The 21,533-nt window shown below is 38.6% G+C and overlaps 1 protein-coding gene across 3 annotated transcripts in view; it reads right to left on the reverse strand.

Moving 5' to 3' along the window:
- Positions 1 to 388: 388 nt before the first annotated feature.
- The window catches only part of LYRM4 (LYR motif containing 4), an 87,232-nt gene continuing 66,087 nt past the window's right edge, over positions 389 to 21,533 (reverse strand). For all 3 annotated transcript variants that reach the window (XR_003573301.1, XR_003573300.1, XM_027902205.1), the window contains one exon: positions 389 to 759. Coding sequence is in view for 1 of the 3 variants with exons in the window: in XM_027902205.1 (XP_027758006.1) it covers positions 697 to 759 (63 nt within the window). In the remaining 2 variants the exon portion in view is untranslated. The remainder of the gene's footprint in view (positions 760 to 21,533) is intronic.

Genomic DNA, 21,533 nt, shown 5'->3' on the forward strand with positions numbered 1-21,533 from the left:
CCTCACTAATGCAAGTCTTACATTTTGCTAGTATGATCTGTTAATTGTTAAAAGTAGGACAAGACTGGTTATTAATTCTTGGAAATTAAAGAAGTAATGAAATTTTTATGTCACCTACTGAAATGTCAAGGGATGCTCTTCAAAGAAACCACAGAATTCAGCCCGTGATATTTGTAAGTATTGAGGTCCAGGAGACATTCATCTCTGGTTTTCATATTTAAAATAAAATATGTACTTAGTAATTTAATTCAGATGCTGTAGACTTTGAAATGCAAGAAGATCAATAAGAACTTAGCAAATGGGTGAGGGATTTTAGATCTTGAGGAGTTTTAAATCTAACACGATTTCCACGGTCAGAGAGAGACGAGGTCAGCAGCAGAATAATGTATCTGATTACAGGTAGTTTAATGAAGTTTTATTGTCAAAGTAGGGCAGGAAATATTCCATCACATGGAACATACAAGCAAACACATTTTAAGACTATCTTACATGCTATTTTAAATCACAGCCATATATCTTAGAACGTGTGAACAACTAGAAAATAGTACTTTGGTTGCCAAAAAATGAGTCTCTCGGGCATTTCTTCTGCTGAACAGAAAAGCTCAGACATGTGCAGTGAATTTATGCTTCTGTACGTGGCACTGTAGGATGCTGAAGATGGTCCAGTGTTGCTTCAGGATCAGAGGCTTCTCACAGCTATGTGTTTCCTGGACTCTCAATAACCAATTTCTGCGTGGAGTACAGCTGGCCAATAGTAACCTGAAATCAAACCAAAATATCAGAAAGCTGGAACCGGAGAGTAACCAGGTTATAATTTAGCCTCGCAAGAGAGATTAAAAAAAAACCCCAAGAATCGAGTAGCCCATAATATTTAGCTTTCTCATAATTACATTTTTCTTTCTATTAGCGCTTCTTTTTGTAAGTAATACTGTTGTCTAGACCTTAAGAAAAATAACCTGTCCATAAAATACCTGCACATATAAAATCTTGAAATAATGACATTGAGGAATACTGTTCGAAGTCTTACATTGAAAATTAACATTAGAAGTTATTACAGATGAAAAGCAAGCAGGTTTTGTGTTTAGAAAAATGAAAAAAAGAATATAATGAAAAATCAAAATATGGATATAGTCAGCAGAGACTTCTTACGCTTTTTGAGTGGAGAGCCTAGATATAAATTGTGTGGCATGGTATTATTTTTCATTTCCTTTGGAACTCTACTTTGCCTTACAAACGGTGGAAACAGTTAAACAGTTGTTAGTTCAGCAGTAGCATTTTACACACACTGGAACTACCTCTTGTTCATGAGATGGTATTCAGACCTTCTACATTTGGGCTTTCTAGTGCAACAAGGAAATGAAAAATGACAAAAATGCAACACTCTTGTTCTTTAGTACTTTCTGCCTCATAACATTAGCAAATTGTAGTCAGGTGTGCAGTTAGCAGTCATCACGCACAGCTCTTCGCTTAGCAGCTGAGATGTGGAAGGAAGATGTTTCATGCAAGTAGGGTAATGAAAGCAGGAGAAGGCAACATTTATGTTTAAAAGTATGAATTCTGGAGTCTAATTTTTAATATCTATTATGCCCTTTCTTGCCCCTGGCTTTCTTCCTAAGGCCTGGGTGCACAGTAGCTCTGTGTCCTTTTCACAAAAAATTCATATATTTAATTATGGGATTAGGACAAAAAAAGCTAGATGCTTAATTACACTAAGCACAATATATTTAGGAGAATTTAATACTGTTCAAATTAAGCCTGACAGCAAGTCAGGCTCTCAAAGTAGTAAAAAATTAGGGAAGGAATTTTTTTTGGCAGTTTCCATTTACCATTTCTGTGGGGGAAAAATCCTGGGCACTCTTAAATAGAAATTTCTCATCTATGCCCACACTCAACATAGAATGTGAATAATATTTCCTTTTAGGAAATGAACTATTTCATCTTGATAAACAGCCTTGTCTGAAACTTGTAACGCATTGATTTTAATCTTGAAATATTTATTACAAGGGAGCATTTATGAGCTGCTCCACAGGAACAGGAGTTTTCCCTGCCAGAAAATACTCCCTTCTTTTGGCACTCTAAGTTACTAACAGCATATGAACAACTCTGATTATTTTTGAAATTACTTATGAAGTGTGTTGCATACAGAATATTTTAAACAAAGGCCGCACGCAACTGTGGCATGTGTTACCAACAGAAATTTTAAGCTGTCAACAAGTGTTACTTGTCAAAGAGAACTCACTGCTCTGGGTTATGTGTCAGGCTATACACTTTAGTTGCTGCCTTACCACAAACCATGCTGTAGTACTTAATTTTTGTATACTGTGTTTTGGAGCCCAAAGAATCTTTAATCCTTTCCCACACAGTAGAGCAAATTTAATGGGAGGCTCAGAGGGATTACAAAAATGCTGAAACCTGAATTGCATTTTTTTTTCTCCCTCAACTGGGGAGATAGATGAGACTGAGTACGTGACTTCTCAGTCAATCATATTCAGCTGGGGCAGACGGCTTTGTAGAAGAAAGGTACGAGCTGCTGTTTGCTGACCCTGTGCCAACAGGTGACATTATCTACTGCTGCACCTCTTGACTCAAACGCAATAAAACCACAAGATTTATGTGTGAGCTGCTTCCTTAGTAAAGCACAGGCGTGCAGGCATTTCAGAGAGCACAGAGCCACCAGTGCTGTGCTGTCAGCCGTTGCTGGGCTGCTGCAGCTTGCCTGCTCTGGTGCCTCCCTTCCAGAAGCTATGCCATGGCATTTTAAGCCGAACTTTGAAACGTAAGGATTTTTTAAAAGTCATTAACCTTGAATTTCTAACTTTATGATCAAGCCTTTCCCATGTGCTTTAGACATAACAAACAGACCTTCCATTTATAGCTGCTGAAAAATTCGCATCTATAAACATCCACTGCCTCAGCAGAAGGACCGCGCCGGTATTTACACACTGACACTCATTTACCCTCCCAACCAAAACAGCCTGCTTACAGTGTCCTCACAGACGCCAAGTCTAAAGAAAGCCCTTCAGCAGCAAACGTCAATGTGGATCCTTCCCCAAAACTGGAGACTTAAGTGGCTACCTATTGTGTTCTTTTCTCATCATGCATGTTTGTAGCTTGTATGCCGCATGCCATTTAGTCTTCTGGTAGGTGGCTGGAAGCCAGTGCGTAGGTCAGTGTCAGGGTATTCTCATTAATCACAGGAAGCTTTTGGGGAGAAAGGCTCTACCATTTGTTCAGCAACTTTATTACCAAAAATTTTGTTTACCTCTTTAAGGTAACATATTGCAGTTATATTCTGCAGGAAAGAATGTGCAATAAAGAACCACCTTGTCATCAGGAGAAGACAATAAATAGAAATATAAAAGTTGCTTTTCATCTCTTTCCAAATTATATGATGTTTAAGTTCTGCCTACAAAACTACAGACTTTTTAATCTTACAAGTCCAACCCCCAAAACCTGACAATTTGTCCTTGTTCAAAGATTTAGCACAAGTCTACATGGTCAGCTGTTTCTTGTGAACTTAAAAACTTAATATTGCCTTCTGTCTGAATCCAGGAGAAGGCTTAGGGCTTCATAATAGCATTTATCAGCAGATGTGAGATTACAAGTGCTGAAAAAGAAATGACTGAATAGTTACTGATCCATCCTGTGACCAACTATTCCCTGGTTATTAGGTGTTTGTGTGTTCATATGGAAACAGTGCTTTTACTTTGTTGCGGGAAAGCAGCAATCACAGAAATAAGCCACTTCATGGAATCTTTCATTGCTACTGGGGGAAAAAAGCAAGTAGGAGAGGATTTCTCCCAGACAACAAAGTATCAGTGGAGTAGATCTTGCAGACCTATTGGGACTACTTGCAAAATACTACTGGAAGATCATCTTCAACTTTTGAAGGTATGTGGCATGTTTTGGTTTTTTTTATCCATACAAACATTTTACTTTGCAGCTCAGAGCTGGGGTAGAAGTGACTGCTTCTATTTTTGCCAGGCTAAAAGTAAGTTGGACAGGTTTTTAAAAAATATATTCTGACTTGCCTCACTTATTTTAGAGTGCATAGTTCTGCTCTGAAAAATATGATGGCATCTTTCCTTGACAGCTCTGTACAGATTCCAAATGGATGTCTAATTCAATAATCACCATATTTCCCCCTCCTTAGTTGTGTTGGCTCTTCAGTATAAAGGTGTCCAGGCATCTCTTTTTCCCATGTACCTCACAGTATTGTAATTACGTGGTATATAGCCCGCAAAATCTAACAAATCCTGCTGAGCCCTGACGAAGATACTTTTTCTCATTGTCACTGAACACTCATCCTTATCTTCCTGCCAACTCTGACAATCTCTGAACTACTAGGTACCTGCTTGGGTGAGGACTCACTGAGAAATTTCAATGTGAATTCCCTAAAATTACTCATGGAAGTAGCTAGGCAGCAGACCTGAGGAAAGGCAATTCCAAAAAGGCAAAGTACAGCCCAAGTATACACCCATGTGGGGGGAGCAGAATAAGAATGTCCACAGCTTCAGCAAACAAATGCAAAGTCAAAATTACAAGAAGCTGGACTTGTAATAGCTCTTAGCAGGATGGACATGCAAGAAGGAAACGATATAGGTCTCAGCCTTTGATGGAATCTCAGCACCTTGCACAGGGGGTGACATATCTTGATTGAGTCTCCAGCACACAGAAACACCATCTTTCTAACTGTAATTTGGGTATGTTCTTATGTAAATCAATGCAATATGGCATTAAGGCAATAATGCAAAATTAGCAAGCTGTCTTTGTTTATTTAATAACTTTCCCCTCATTAAAATATAGTTGCTGATGTAATCTCTACGGAACAATTTTCTGCCCTCAAAAGCAAACCAAGCCCTGTTTTTTTTTTCAATGGCAGACAAAAGCAGGAGCAGCTTAACAGGAGAGGGGGTGCAACACTCTTCATCCTATGTAGAATCAACTTAGTGGTAAAGACAAGGCCTAAACACATAAAAGTGCCACAGCAGCATAACAGTATGAAAACACTGTAGTACAGTGTAGTACAGTTCCTTTAGCTCTTAGTTCTTTAAAAATTGATCTCCCAGGAGGGTCATCACTGGAGAAATAACAATGGTTTCCTGTTTTTCTCAAAGAAATGCAGATGATAATTAAAACTGATGCACTACAGATATTTTTACATATTACACACGTTTACATATCTAATATATATATATAGACTGTTATATGCACAAGCATAAATATATAAAAAATATATTAAAACCCCCCAATCTCTAGATAGTAAACATAGCCATCTCCTTTCTTTTGTTACAAATTTGCAGGCAAGAAATGGTTACCTTATAGCAGCCAGGGATCACATAAATATATTTTCATGGTTCTTTATTATGGAGAAAAAGGAAAAAGTCCTCTTTATCACTATATTTGTACCACACACACACACACACACAAATATGCTAAACCAGATTGTTTCTTCCTGTTGCACCTGAAAAGTTGACAGGTGTATCTCACAGGCCCACTGCTGAATCTTAACTAGGAAGGAAACTCCCCAGTGACACTGCAGCCATATCACGTATACTGCTGCCAATCTGGGCCTCTAACACCATATTAAGAAATTGCCCATTCACATTTTCTTGCACTATGACTATCAAATGCTTCTTAAGTGAATGCTGACAAGAACAGAAACACAGAATAATGATTACTTTTAAGAGCTGGCAACAGTGTTATAAGTTGTTTACCTACTGTGTCTTGTGTTGGATGATGACAACCAATTTCCAATCCTATTGCAAATGTAAGTGAAGTGGTTATTGTTTTTAAGAAGGATTATCTTTTTTTCCTCATGCCCAAAACTGGATATGCTGTAACACAGTACACTTCATCATAAATATTTTTCATATTAACTGAGGTCAGTTTAATGCTTTTTTTGTTTGTTTGTTTTTAATGAATACAGACAGCATTTTTTGCAGTGATCTTATACAGCAGTAATAAACACACTAGTGTGGTACATAGTAATTAAAAGACTCAAATGGAACCAAAACCTTAACAATAACTTCATTTTTTGGCCAATTTTTTGTGTTGGTATTAAAGGCTGCAGCAGCAGCCTTACTTCTTTATACTCAGGAAAGAATGTTGAAAAACTGCATTTGGCTTCTTAGGTTATTCCAGTTCTTCAGAGCTAGAATCAATGTGGAAAAAACTGATTTTGAAGATATTTCCCTTATTTTAATTGATTCCATTTGTCTGCACAGAATGGGAAAGGAAGTGAAGGAAAGCACACAGCTGAGAAGTTGGAACTATTGTGTATTTTACTTCTGCCTGTGTTTTGCAAATGCTGTTTTCTTTGTTTCATTGTGCCATAACATCTTCTACAACCACTGCTACATGAAGCTTTTGAAAAGGCAGGAAAAATTAGTTTGTAGCTACCATTCGTCTGGCTTTCACTAGGTAGTGAAGTAAAGCAGCTAATAGGCAAGAATTTATATGAAGGTTTTTTCTCTTAATAATGATAAATTATGTAATTTTGTTAGAACCATATGCACTTTATCTTGGTACACCTTCATTCAGCCTATCAGAAGGAGGATGACACATTTATTTAGCACTCTTATTAATTTATTCTGTGGGCCTCCTTGGAGAGATACTCTTCACTGAAAAGAGCAGAGAATCATATCTATTCCAAAAACAGTCAACACATAAAATACTGTAAGCATGTATATTCATGTGTATTTGTATATGGTGATATAAAATAGCAAGGGAGTCTTCTTTTTAAATGCTTATCATTTCTCAGTTAAGAGAATTCCTTTTTTTTAAATTACACAAACGTTCTACTGTCCTTACAGACAAGATGGGCATGAAAGACATGGCCTCTGCTCCGAATAGCTACACACTTGATGTACCTTGAAATAACAAGTAAGGGTCCTCAAGGGGGAAAGGAAAACACTGGAAATCTTTCAAGTCCCTTCCAATCTGGGTTGTTCTATGATTCTATGAAAGCCAAGTGGACCAGATCCTGTGGTCCTTCAGTAAAGTCACGCTGTTTCACTTCTCTCATTTCCTGCAAGCCGCTCAGCCTACAGATAAAAAGGAGCATGACAAGGAAAATGCCAACTTAAAAGCACACAGGGCCCAACAGCAGATGGCACAGGCTGCAGCCTGCTGCATAGGGGAAGAATCGTCCCTCTGCTGCTGCAAAGGTTACCTTACAAAGATGTCAGACAGTGGGTCACAGGAAAGCAAGCAGTGACAGATTTTGGGCTTTAACAACCAGGTGAAGGTTTGATACAACACACAGCCAAGGAAGAAGCAGATCTGCAGATGTAATACTCTGACTGGGTGTGATCTTTGCATACTCTCAGCATCCTGGCAATCTTCAGACTCCCACCTCTGCTACCTCCCTACTTGTTACCTGCTAATATTACTTCAGCATCTTGCCTTGTCTCTCTCATTTGCATAGAAAGCCTCTGCCTTCACAGAGCAGCTCAAACTCTTCAGAAAGCCAAACAGGGAAGAGGCTGGTCTTCTAAAGAGACAGTCCCATCTGGGTAAAGGGAAAAAACTTAATATAGGCTGATCTCTTCTCAACACGGCATGCAGAAGAGAAAAATCACTCGGTTAAGATTCTGAGTGTGACAAGGAAAGGAATATAAAACATTAGCACTTGAAAATACAGAGACAAAGAACTGGATAACATTGTGCTGAGTGTGGTATAACAGGTAGTCTAGTAATGCTGAGACATTTGGTATGTAAATGCCCAAACCATTCACAGAGGACCCTATGTTTTGTAGCAACTACATAAGCAGAATTCATCAATGCCAGTGCGAGTGCCTGCCTTACTTTTGTCAGTAGTATAATACAACAGCCACTGTCACAAAACACACATTCTGCACTATGTCCACGAAAATACTGTAATGTTTGTGTATTGCAGATACACTAACTCCACAATACATACAAAAGACTAAATTGTCATTATAAAAGGAAAAGTTCACTCTTCAGCGTCTTCTTGGATCACTAATTATAAGAGAATTTTGGAATGAAACACTGAAGAAAAGTCATTATCAACAGGTATAAGCAGATAATAAATATGCTTACTGAGTAGTGTGATCAAGCAGTTCTTTAGCACTAACAGGCTTTCATACCGTAAACTACTGCAGAACTAAAATGAGTGGTCACAACATTATAACAACCATCATAATTTAAAGACCACCTTTTACAACATTTGTGTTCAAAGGCAGATGCCAGAAATGCACTGTAATAAAAGAATCAACTTTAGCCTTATTTCTCATGTAAACTGGGGAACTTGGCTGCTGGAAAGAGTTGCAAAACAGTTACACAAAGCTGTTATGGCATGTTTATAGGTTGATATCTTTCAGAAAATTACTTAACCACTGTGTCCCCTTGCCTTTTTTTTTTTTTTTTTTTTTAATATAGCACATCACCTCCTACATTTATCCTCCCAGTTTCAGAAAGTTTCTGTGAAATTTCTCATTTTGTCCCAAACCACTGGAACTTAGAAGGTCCAGAGATAGTGAATGCTACGTGGACTTTCTGTGTTTTTAATTGAGATTTCCCTGTCTAACTGATAATTGTCTAAAGCCTTGAAAAACTTGCATGCTTTATCTTCACCATATTTTTAAGTGAACGGTACGGAAAGTAAGTGCAAGGCCTCCAAGTACGTGCATTGGGAAAGGCTGAACTTCAGGAGCTAAGACATCTTGAGACAGCAGGTACTAAGATACTAAGGACTGAAAAGCAAGACTGGGGCTGGATGTAGTTCTGGGAAGATACATCTGAGGGTCTGTATAGAAGAAACATGCCAGAGAACATGTTGGAGCTCACACAAATCAAAAGTAGTCCAGCAGTGTGCAAGCCCAGAGCGGTGAGAACAGCTAAAGCCGATGATTTTTCAGTGAAGAAAACGCCACAGTGTTTTCTGCACAGGGCAATGCAGATGGTTCTAGAAAATGCGTTCGGTTTGGTCACCTGCTGCCTTTGACGCCAGTAGCTGCTCTGATCCCAGTAGCTATGCTGATCCCAGCAGGGCCTGTGCTCACGTTCATTCAGAGTTCATACCTGTAATACCTCACATAGCACAGAGTCACCCACGCACATTTGCTACACTTTCACTTTGATTTTTTATGAGCAAGAAGCTTTCACAGCACCTGCAATACCAAGGCATGTGACTGCACGAACACCTGCAGTAATAACTCCAAGAGACAAATGGATAACGAGTTCACAACACGTATTATGCTTGAGGACTCTCCAGTGGGAGCCGAGATACCGCTCTATGCAGCATCCTGCCCAATATTTTATAGAAAGTATATATAGGTAGCAGAAGTACAGAGAGGTACTTCATTAATGCCAGTGTGAGTTCCTGCCTTACTTTCAGTGCTCAGATCTTAGATTACTCTCTTAAACAAAATAATTAACTGTAATTAGTAGGAAAACTGGATCAAGACAGGTTGGCACAATCACCTGCTATAGAAAGGTGCATCAAATATTGTTCTTTTCATGCAGAACATACTTGTGTACATCTGGTAAGGCAATACAGTATTTAACTAAATAAACTTGGATCTGTTTTTTTTTATTTATTCTGGTTTTATCCAAAACACCAAACATAAAGGGGATAAGTTTAGGTGACTCAGAACTGTAATACTGTTTAACCTAGCAGTTTAAATTTTCTGTTTTGTTAATGTCTTTTGAGCCACAAGGATGTTTTAAAAAAATGCCTTTTTATCTGCTACTGAAGCTATATTTTAGGAAGCGAAAGACACAGTGAGCTGATGAATTTTGGATTCAAATGGATTTTAGCACTAGTTTAATTATTTGGTGGTGATATGCCTGCTTCAAGACTCCAAACTGCCCTTATCAAATTCCTAGTGCTGGTTACAGGATGCCACCAGGTACATTGCATTTTGTAAAACTGACAGGTGTCTTGCCTTATTAACATTTTAAAGTAACAAGGCCCTTTGTGTTTTGGGGAAAAAAGCGCCAATTCTGTAACTTATATAATTTTCCAAGACATAAGAGACAGACAAACTTCATTTTTCCTTGTCTTCCAAGAAGCCTATAAGGATTAAACTTAATTTTATATGAGGAACAATTTACTTTAAGGTTCCAATATGTGTCTTTTTCTGCACTGATGTTACCTTACACACACTTCAGGTGCGATTACAGGCTGAGCATTTCTCTGTGCCCAGTCAAATTACAAAATTTGAAAGAGCAGAAATAACAAACTGAATTTATCTTTAGAAAATATAGCTGTATTTACAAAGATAAATTTTGTTCTGGATGTTTTTTGATTCAATCTGCATCTTCATGCAGAAAGGAGCACACCATCTAGGTAAATACTTTAATGTCCCTGCTGCAGTGTTGAGATCTCTAAGTGTAGCAGGACAGCAATAATATTTTATATTTCTGTATTAAAAAGACCTCCTTTTTCTTGGCAAAATCCTTACAGATTACAAAACTACAGTCTGTTCCTGACAAAATCACAATTTCCTTGTTTATCTTACTTTCTCTGATGGAGGATATCCAAGGATTTCTTTTTTCTCGCTCAGCCACCATTCTTGGTTTAGTATCTCCAAACCTGAAAGTGACCCAAGCTTCAAAGACCACTTTTCTCCCCGCTCCACCCTCTTTTGGAAGAGTTCCAAGGAAAGATGTACAAAAAAGAGCATTGCCTGGACTGTCTACACTCTTTCAAGGCCTGAGTATGAAGCTGATGAGAAGAAAGGACACTGATGTTTTAGGACTGAAGATGGATTTGTTGAATTTCACTCAAAGTTTGTGACTGTGAGTTGTCACTTGCCATCCACTGTACTATGGACACGCTGCAATCACTTCTCTGGTTCAGCTCAGTTTCCAAACTAACACATCAGTCAAAAAACATGACTTTGATCTACTTTATTAGGTAACCTCTGTGGAGCCACAAGTGCAAACAAAGCGAACCATTCTGTCCCTACTGACCATACTCCAGGTGACGGCAGATACACTTCTGTTCCCCTACAGCCTCTCCCCTGCAGCAGGAATTGCTACCCCTGCCTCTCAGCACCTCCCCAAGCCAAATCCAAGCCTTTGTGCTCAAACCTGCCCAAGTTTAGGCCAGAGCCCTGCCATTAAACTGCTCTTGAGCCGGGCAGCTCACGCTCACTCAGTTCCATACACAAATGAGTTAACTTCCCAGTGCTCTTCAGCCCAGCCCTTTTTACAAACACTAAGAAGAATTAATGAGGGAGAAAATAATTATTTGCAAACCCTCCAGCTTTTAAGCAGGAGATATCTGTGTTTGTATGGGTATAGGGTATAGCTTACATTAACTTGTTTAATTGGACTAAACTAAAGCAGCATTTTTTTCTTTTTTTTTTGGCAAAGATAAATTACTGGGTTTAGCACAGCTGGTAAGAGCTAATTCTGTACAAAGAGTTCTTTTCAGTAGTGTGGGTGGCAAAACACTTTCAGCAACTGGCTTAATTAGTTCTTCATTTTTTGCAATAGAACAGGACAGTTTGCAGAAGGAAAATAAAAAGAGAGATTTTAACAAAAGATGTGGTATAAAATAATTCTGTTTGCTCTTCTGGTTTTGCCAGTCCTCCCTTATTTAATGCCACACTAAATGGAGGCTTGCCCTAGTATTTCCCAGTGCAGGTAACAATTAGAAGTGAGAGGTCAGCACTTATTCCGAATACTGGCAGGAAGCAATGTCTGTTCTTCCACACAGGATGGAGTAGAGCATTCCTCAAGCAAAACACCCTGGCCAAAACCAAGCGGCACAATGATGGATGCACCTCTGAGGGCTCTCCACTTGGCAGAGCTACCGTAAGGCTTGTGGGTGGCTTTTTAGCAAGGACCGGGAACCCCGAGCTGCTAACGAGTTCCGGTCCCCCGTGCAACCTCTCTGACACGGATCATTTACATGACAAAAGGCAACGCGGGTGCCAAGTGCAATCACTTCAGCTTCACTGCTCCCAGCGTACAGCCCACCAACTGCAGCGCAATCACCCCCTGCCTCAAACAAGCACCAACTTTAGCACAGACACCTTCCTTTCCATATGAGCTGGTCAAAAGCGCTCGCACTCTTCCACCAGCACACACGTGGATGTGCTGCTGTCAGCAAGTTACAGCTCCTACCAGATAAAAACTGGGCTTGGCAAGATCCACTTGACCTTCTGAATGTCAGTGAGATAAAGGGCAAAAGGCCAGGGAGGGCACAGATGCTTGAATTTACCTTCATTGTAGGCCATCTAAGAAACTGCTGGAAATTCTTTTCTGCCTCTGTTGTTTTGAATAATGACTCAGGAGCTGTACATCAGTGAGTTACAAATCTATTAAAAAAACAATCCAAAGTGCTACAAGCCATTGCCAATGTTTCTTTTTCTCCTCATTAGACTGAAGAACGGCAGGATTATGAAAAAATTCTGTTAGGAAAACTTGAACAAGAAGGGGAAAAGAAAATTAAAACTAATAAATAAAGAATATTTTATGAAGACAGACAAAATGACCAATTAATGGACTCTCCAGGTATCTTCAAGAAAAAGCCATCAGTGAAAATGCAAATAACAATGTCTCTCTGTATCTACAGTTCCTTTTTTTTAATTATTTTTTTATTTGTCCATTTGCTTCTGTTAGCAGCAAACAGAAGACAGAGGGGCTTCTCCTATAGATAATATTAGTCAGATTGATTTAAAACAAGAACAATAAAACTTCTTCTAACTGCTCACTGCTCGTTTACAGTTTGAACAGTCTGATACTGAGCATAATATTTCCTAATACATGCCTCTCCATAATAGTTGTTAGAAAGTCCACGGAATTTTTGGTTATTGGAATGTTGTTGATGAATCTTGAAAAGACGATTTAAACGCACATTCCACGTGTGTGGTGGGGAGGGAGAGGAGGCAATTACGGGAAATAAACTGAATCTAGGAACTTGTCAGTGAAAAATCCTGTCGGAAGTAATTTCTAATACAATGCTTTCCTGTTTCTGTGGCTTGACAGCTTACATATTTTTTTCCATTTTCTTTCCATTTATCTGTATAAAAACATCAGAACAAAAACGAGAAAACTGACTGACACTAAACAGAAAACATTGAAGCTACTTGCACACAAGCTACTATGAGGGACATAAATGGAAAGCGGAGATTCATCCTTTATCTTTCAGTACTAATCTTCTCAGAGTTACTTTTAAGAAAAAGAGAGCAAGACTAACTGGCAAGAGATTGAAAATGATTATTTAATGTATATAATGTATTATGTCCTTTAACATACATATGCATTCAAAAACTATTTTGCTCATTCTATGCCAGCTTGTTTATTTTTCTATTCAAAAATCCTGTATAAACCTTACATAGAAGCCTGCGCACAAAAGAAAACCCCCTCTGGGGAAAAAACACAGAAAAGTGAGCCAGTAGATGGCATTGTGGCACTTCAAAAGGCATTCCAGAAAATTCCACTTAAAAAACATGCAAGCTTAAGTACTGTCTTTAACCACTTACTGCTTAACCAATGCAGTATTTTACTCCTGCTCAAAGCTACAAATGCACAACTGAATAAACAAAACCACATGACATAACTCCGCTGTCATATTAGCCCTGACACAAATCCTGTCTGCTCTGATTCCCAAATCCATAGCTCTGTATGCGAGATTTATAATCAGTCTTAAAAGATGGTCCTTATTTGATGTCTAATGTACCACGAGCCATGGCCATCAAAGGTATACCAGAAAAGATGTGAAAAAGGTGTGAAAACTATTTACTAAAAAGCAATTATATACAAGATCTTACAACCAATGCAGATGATATTATTCCCTGCCATACAGAAACTACTGTGAAATAGATATCCCTTAAAAATAAAATATTCCCCCTTTCTTTCAGTTAAACTGCTGATATGCCTTCACAGCTAGAGATGAAAAGACTGTAGCAACCCACCAGTTTCTTGTGTAACACAGCAGTTCCCTGTAGTGCTAAAACTCCACAAACTCAGAGCCATACTTCACTTTGACCATCTCTGAGGAGGAATTTGGAGCAGAGACTTCTGGAGGCCTCTTCCAGTCCCAGTCCCAGGTATTCTATGAGGCTTATATACCAATATAAGTATATATATATATACCAATATATGTATATATATACCAATATATATATATATATACCAATACTCCTCATGACATTAGTCTTTTAGAAAAGGTCTAGTTTCACTATGGTATTCAATAGATCATGAATTTCTAAAAATCTTTGTGTCATAAAAAAACCTTTCAGGGTAGTGTAATTTAATCTGCCTACCTTAAAAATCTTTATTATATTCAATAGTGCTATGTGTCCAGTTGCATATATTCATATTTTTTCCATGTAATTACTTCTAAAGCAAATTGAAACAGTTTCGTTTTCCTAATGGAAAATTTCATCTTCAGGTCTCAATTAGCAGATAGCCTAATACTTGGATTAAGAAACAAAGAAGCAACTTAAACTTCATTTAACATAGTTAAACAAACTAATAGATCAAATATTTTTGCAAATTTAATATCTAGAAAAAACATAATACTCACTTAATAAAGCTGGGTTTTGTATACTGAATTTCCCTTCTTTTAATTATAAATAGCTTTTAAAACCACAGAAGAATACAAGAAAAATGTTTCTTCCATCCCCTATGAAGTTTCAGCATTACTGCAAATGATGAAATATTAAAAATGGATGCCTCCTTTGTCAAATAAAGGTGGTCAGGTTGGATTGGAGCACCAGGTGAATAGGGAATAGGGAAAACAGTTCCTTCCTCTTATCATTCCTTCTTTTAAGTGATCCCATCCGTAGAGGTAGATGACAAGCGTCACAAACCTCAAAGCGTTTCAAGAGAATAGAATGGCATAGGGGGGAATATAAGCACTGATCAATCTGTCAGTTCAAGGGTTCATCCTTTCTGGTATGTTGTCCCCGCCATGGGTCACAAGCAGTTCCTCAGGGAAAGGGAGCATGAATATGACACACAGGCATACATCCTTCTGCTGAAATGCCTCCTCTGCTTCCAGTGACCACAACTTTTTGGCAACTTCAGGGCCATGTGACTACAGCCATAGCACATTTAACAGACTTGATTAATTTGTCTGATCCTCGTTTGAACTCATCTACCTGCTGGCCTTCCCCAGTGTGCTGTGGCAATGAGACCACATAAATGTGCACTTTGTACTTCTTTTGAACTCTCAAGCTTGGTGGCTGATCATTTTGCTTACACCTTGTAAAACATTAAAACCAGTCCCAAAAATATGTCACTGTTTTTATTTTCCTCAGAAATATTTTTTTTTCTTTTGGGAGAGCTTTCAAGTGGTATGTTCCACATGGAAAGATTAATTCCTTTGTGTACAAACATCCAGATACCAGGAAGGAGGAGATAACTTCCTTATTATCCACTAGGAAGTACTCAACAAGCTAATATCCATATGGTCAGGAGCAGACGAAGCAGGACTAATAGCTGGCACCATTTCTGAAGAGGCTGGGAGCACCTTGACCCCTGCAACCGATCTGAGAGTAGAAGTAGAAAAGGTGACCTCACTGATTGTTCTTACTATTATTAAGGTAGAGTCTTTCAGACTGCCCAGCTGTGCCTAGGGACCACACTCTGGGTTAGAAAGTCTATAGTATTGGAGTGGACCCTTGGAATAAATACAGCATGACCTTGTGTGGTGAACTCCAGAGTGTAGTGGCTCTCGGGCAAAGGGAAGCATCCTTGACCATCTTATTTATGGTGTGCGTTTGCTCTTGTATCCTGTGAGCCTTGGTGCTGGGGACTGACACAGAACCATGAAGAAGATGACACTGTCTCACCTCATAATTCTGCCTTCTGAGAAATTCATATGCAACTTAAAATTGTTACAGGTCTCTCTTGCCTGCATTGAACTGTGATTTGGAGGGGACAACACTTACGTGCCAGCGAGAAAGGAAATTTGGTTATTTTCTTGTGTTCATCAGTTACTCTCTGCTATCATGAGAATGCTTGACGAGGAGAGCTGCCTGACCCAAGTCAAGATGCTTTTTATGGCAAGATTTGGCCATTCTGCCCTTTGTAGCTGAATCCACAGAATCTGATTTCTTTTCAAACTCATCCAAGTGCTTGAGCTTTCTGTCCTTTGGCATACTCATAAATGTTCATTCTTCTCATGCAGCCAGTGCTTCAAGAGAATCAGAGCTGGAATATACATGGAAAAGGATTCATACTCTGATTATGCCAGGTGGTATTTTCCCAATGCATTCAATGGCTCCCGGTGCAGTGGCCAGCCACACGTAAACAAATTATGCTGCATCTACTAGTTGTTTGTTGTAGAGAATGGTAATTATTGCTAATTCCAAAGACAAGAGAGTTTTTGAAGATGGCTATTGTTCCAAAATACATGTTGTAAACAATTGCTACAAATTATTTAAAATTTTTTTTTTACATGGGCTTGGTGCTGATTCACCAGAGCTGTGGCCACTGTTTAACCCAGCACCAGTCAATGGGGATTTTCTGATACTAAAGGAATGGTGACAACTGAGGTTGTGCCATAGGCTTTCGTTGCTCTTCCAGACCAAAGTTATAGTCAAAAAAAACCCAAACCAAAACCAACTGCTCTTGCTTACACAGACATAAGGAATATTTGTGGCAGACTTCATGCTAACACAGTCTCTGAAGTGCTGCTTTTAGGACTGGTAACTATTTGTGAAAGAGGAACTTTCTAAACCATAGACACATAAAACCATGGAGCATCTGGACCAGGCAGGGAGCTCAGTCCTACCATTCCCTAAGGTTGGAGGCTCCCCACTGACAACATCTGTCCAGAAGGAAAAACAGATGGCCAGCTCCTCTAGACTTTCCTGCCCACCTGACCTGATGTTCTTTACACCAGTCACTTGGGCAGATAAATAAATAACATTAATAAGGCTAATAAGAACCCCTGGGTAAATTAAAGAGTTAATTATGTGACAGTACTTCTCAGTCCTAAACATTAGGCTAAATCACTGGGGTTCTCTGTGTACTCGCTAAAAAAAGCAGACTGACAGAAAATGCATTATCCTCAAGATACTACACTTTCTAATTTGCTGTACAATTCCAGGGTTAATTGACAACTTCTTGCTATTTCTGAAAGCAGTTTGACAGATTTTTCCAGGCACTCCAACACTGCCTACAGCAAATCTATGTGAGATACAATAATATCTACTGCTCACAAGTAAAAGTTCTCAACTCAGCAAGAATTATGTTTCTTAAAGAAACATTTGAAACATCTTAAAAACTGGTGCACAGGATCTGCTGTACACATCAGCATTTATAGACTAATATTTCTCACTTTGCTGCAAGCTCGCAATCCAACCAATACTTACATTAAAATACACTGGCAAGGAAAAAAAATATAAAGAAGTGGAGCTAGCCAATTAGGAATTTCTTTAAACTGCAAGCATGCAAAGTGAAATATAACTAATAAGTTAAATTTTTCTAATCTTGATTTTTGAGTATGTACATCCTTCCCTCCAAAAACTCAGTCTTTAACTGCACAAGGAGTTACAGGAAAGTTCTTAAAAGTGACATTTAAACCATTCTACTAAACCTAGTAGGCTTATATTGTCTGCAGTTGTACTGGTAGTAACTTGTGAAGCTGCCACCTCACTTTTAAAGCAGAGTAAAGATATAAGTTCTCACAAGTTCCTATAGATACCTGGCAGCCTCCTACCAAATTAATGGCTTCTCTGGAGGAAAGGCTACAGCTTTAGTGCAAGCCTCTCTGTTTAATCACCAGAGAATCAGTTCAGGAGAGGAAAACTGTAAATGTTTCAACTACAGGGTAAGCTTACACAAGATTTTTTAAGTGATGAGAGAACCACAATCATCAAGCCATGAGACCCAACAACATAGAAAAAGAGACTTCCTAAATTCACAGGTCCACAAACTGTCATTTTAAAGTTCAGACAGGACAGATCAGCGAGCTACCACAAAATAAGGGAAGGTGTATTCAGAGTCACTGCCAGCTCCCTGGTGTTCTTCCCCCTTACAGTGGCTATGTATCTCATCACCTGCCTTTCTTTACTGGCCCATATTTCCAGTCCCAGCTTGAACTACCTTTTGATAAACACCAGGACAATAGTCACATAACACAATGGTTGCAAACTGAAGATACTTCTCCCCTGCCAAGTCACGCTGTAGCTTGTCCCATGGGGTGGCAAATACCTGCCCATCTCTCACTAGTTGAGATACAAACCTTCTAATGTATAAACTGAAAGCACTCTCCACAGGAGCTTGTATCTCACTGTGCTACTTTGTCCCAGCTGATGTAAAGAGACATAAATTCAATTTATTTCAGTCACAGAGGGAAATGTTGAATTGTTAAAGGATATTGTAAGAGACGGACTAAAACTTGCCCCAATTACTACAGCCCGCCTGAGTCAATATGCAAGAGCTACAAAGCTTCCCATGCAAACTGAGGAAGTTAATCTTAGAAACAAGAATGATAAATACTGTGCTTTCATCAAAAAAAAACTTTTTGTTTGAATTTCTGATTAGGCAATAATAATGTCTTAAGCATTTCAGGGAGAAACTTCATCAGGAAATACAGTGATAACACGTTTATAATTTTCTGTGAATTTGGCATAAATTCTCCTTATTGGCATAATTTGGCATGAATTCTCCTTATTGGCATAATTTGGCATGAATTCTCCTTATTGGCATAATTTCTCCTTATTGGCATAATTTGGCATTTGGCATAATATTTGGCATAATTTCTCCTTAGGACCACCCCCAGCTAAACTCTGATGCCTTAGTTCCACAGTTATTTCAAGTTCCCTTCCATTAGGAGGGTTATGAAGAATGACAGAATAACTTCTTATGTCGTGATCTAGTTTAAAAAGGCACAGGGAAAAACATTCTGAGCAGACGCAATGTGCGACTTGGCTCATGTCAGATTAATGAGTTTTCTACTTTATGTTTTTATACCTGAAAAATGAATGAATGTATTTTCAGCCTTTGCCTTACTCTACTTCCCTTAAAAAAAGAGATGCAGCCCCTGCACATGCTACAGCCATGAAGTAACCCTGCCAAATAGGTATCACTCCTACAGAAAGGATCTTGCACAGTTTGTTTATGCAGGAATCTGACCCAGGAGGAAGGCGTAGTCAGGTCACTATGGATCTGACTGCAGATCAGAGGTTCTTGAGTATGTGTTTCTAAGGCAAAAGTCAGTCAAATGCCATAGACTAAAATGATGGTATTCAACAGCATCCAGTGTCCCACCTGCAGCCACTAGTTTCACAGGAAGGGAACCTGGGGAAGGGAAACTATTTCCTAATCATCACTTGCAGGTCTGTTCAGTAACACCCACTGAGAAGGGCAGAAGCAAACACTAGTAGGCCACCAAAATCAAACCCAACATTAGTCAATGCCAGACAAGAAGATACCATCGTTTGGAGGGTACTAGCAAAAACTAGCAATAAATATGTTCATAAAAGGCAGGAGCTTTCCATCTATTTCCAAACAGAGTAAGACTGGATGAAATCAGACACCAATTACTGCTAAGTTAAATAATGGGAAAGAAAATTATATGTATGAGTGCCCAGAATTTTAATATACTGCTTTTATATCAATAAAGGGCCATCTCTACACTATTAAATGCTGAGAATTTAAGTTTTTACTGAATGTGTTTTGCTTCCACTTTAAAAATATAAGAAAGAAAAAAGTTCCTGGCATGGACACTTGGTCTCCTTATGCCAATAATGCTAGTCAATATTAGCATGTAACTTTTTAATGATTCACTACAGTGTTTGATTATCCACTCCCCAAACCCACCTTAATTAGCAGAAATATTGATTTTACAATGTCAAGTCCTACAAGCTTAAGAAATATGAGCTGATAAACCTAGTCCTGAAAAATAAAAAATTAAACTGATATAGTAATAAAATTGTAACAAGGGGAAAATGTCCTCCTGCATCTAAATTGAGTTGCAGTAGATAACATTTTAAATAATTTTAGTTTGAATCCTGCTGAGGCAATCATTTATTGAATGCTGCCTTGACAAGCAAGTCATCAAGTGCTCCTTGAGAGGATAACTGTAGAGTTGCCACAACACACTGTCTGGTTCAAACTATTCTCCTCAAAGTATAATAGAGTCATAGCACAAAGCAAATGGTGCCAAAGGTCTAGCTGACAAGCTTTTCCTATCAAGTAGAAAAGCCACCTGGTCCAAATCTAGTTTTTAAGAAGAATGACAGGAAGTTAGTGCTTTTTCTTTCAGCATACAAAAAAAAAAAATCCTGTCAACAATTTTTTCCAGATTTCTATCTAGTAAAATTGAAATTTCTCCTTCTCTTCTATAGGAATAGGAAATTCTGAGCATTTTTTCTATCTTGGAAACCATAACATAGCTAGAGTCAATGGAAATATGTTTAAAATAGCAAAAAGAACATTAACAGATGAACTCTGAAGTCTGAAGGGACAAGCACAATATGGCAATGTTACCTTCTGTTTTAAAGAGGCCATAGCACTGCCATTAATTCCCAACATAAAGCTGTAACTATTTAAGCTACAGAACCTTCACTTCTTTTAAATTCTGCATTTGCACAAGCGATTTTGAAATAAAATGTTACCAGCCTTCTATAACAAAAGACTAAACATTCCCATTAAGTGCCCAGAATGATCACTTAGGACTCTTGTCACTTCACAGGTTTTAGTAAAAAAATATGACACACCTCTGTTTTCCTCATTTCTTTAAAGGACCAACCTACAACACCAGGTCAGCACTCACAGAAAAGGAAGGAGCAAATGGTTTTATGTAAAAAGAATACATTTTAATAAATAAATACATAAAAAATACATTTTAATCCATTCTTCCTTGAAAGCAAATGTATCTTTTCAGAAAAGATAAAAAGCGTGCCTTAGCTGTAAGTCAGTCCTTATGTAAAGAACTAAAGCAAATAACTAAATCCTGGCTAATATTTGACAGTTGCTGCCTTATGGAAACACTGAGGTCTGCAAGGACCGTGGCAGAATGATTAAATGGTAAAATACTATGTCAGCTGTTGAAGAGATTATAAACCAACAGCCTGTGTAACAGTAACAACAAAAAGGGCCAACAGGACAACAGCAAGCAGTGGCATCAGCATTACCAGAAACACGTGTGTAAAAGAGGCTTTGGTTCCTATTTCAGCATCAAAGCAAGTATCTTAATTCTCAAGCATCCCAGGATGTGGAAGGCAGTGAGACCTACTGAGGTGCAGTGTATTTGCAAATTATGGTCTAAATATCTACTTGGGAAATCTTTTTTTTTTTTTTTTTCTTTCCCCTCTTCCCTTTTCTTTTTGAAGAGATTTTTGGCACTGTTGACGTTCAGCCAGTTCTGAGTGTCAGATGCCTGAGGATGTTCCCTCCTCACAGCTGGAGAGAAACAGCCCTGGGGCCTGGGCACTGCTGCTGAGAGAGAGCCCATGCAGAGCTGCTCCATGCCTGCTGCTCCCCAAGGCTAAATAAGGGTTATCAGATGGTGCTTCAAGTGCACTGACAGGTCCATAAGGCTCGTTATGAGTCATATACACACTGCAACACAGCCAGGACTCTCAAATGGCACC

The sequence above is a fragment of the Empidonax traillii genome, unplaced genomic scaffold, assembly GCF_003031625.1.
Source record: "Empidonax traillii isolate 1590-97213 ecotype Southwest subspecies unplaced genomic scaffold, ASM303162v1 scaffold850:size379550, whole genome shotgun sequence".
Classification (NCBI taxonomy): Eukaryota; Metazoa; Chordata; class Aves; order Passeriformes; family Tyrannidae; genus Empidonax; species Empidonax traillii.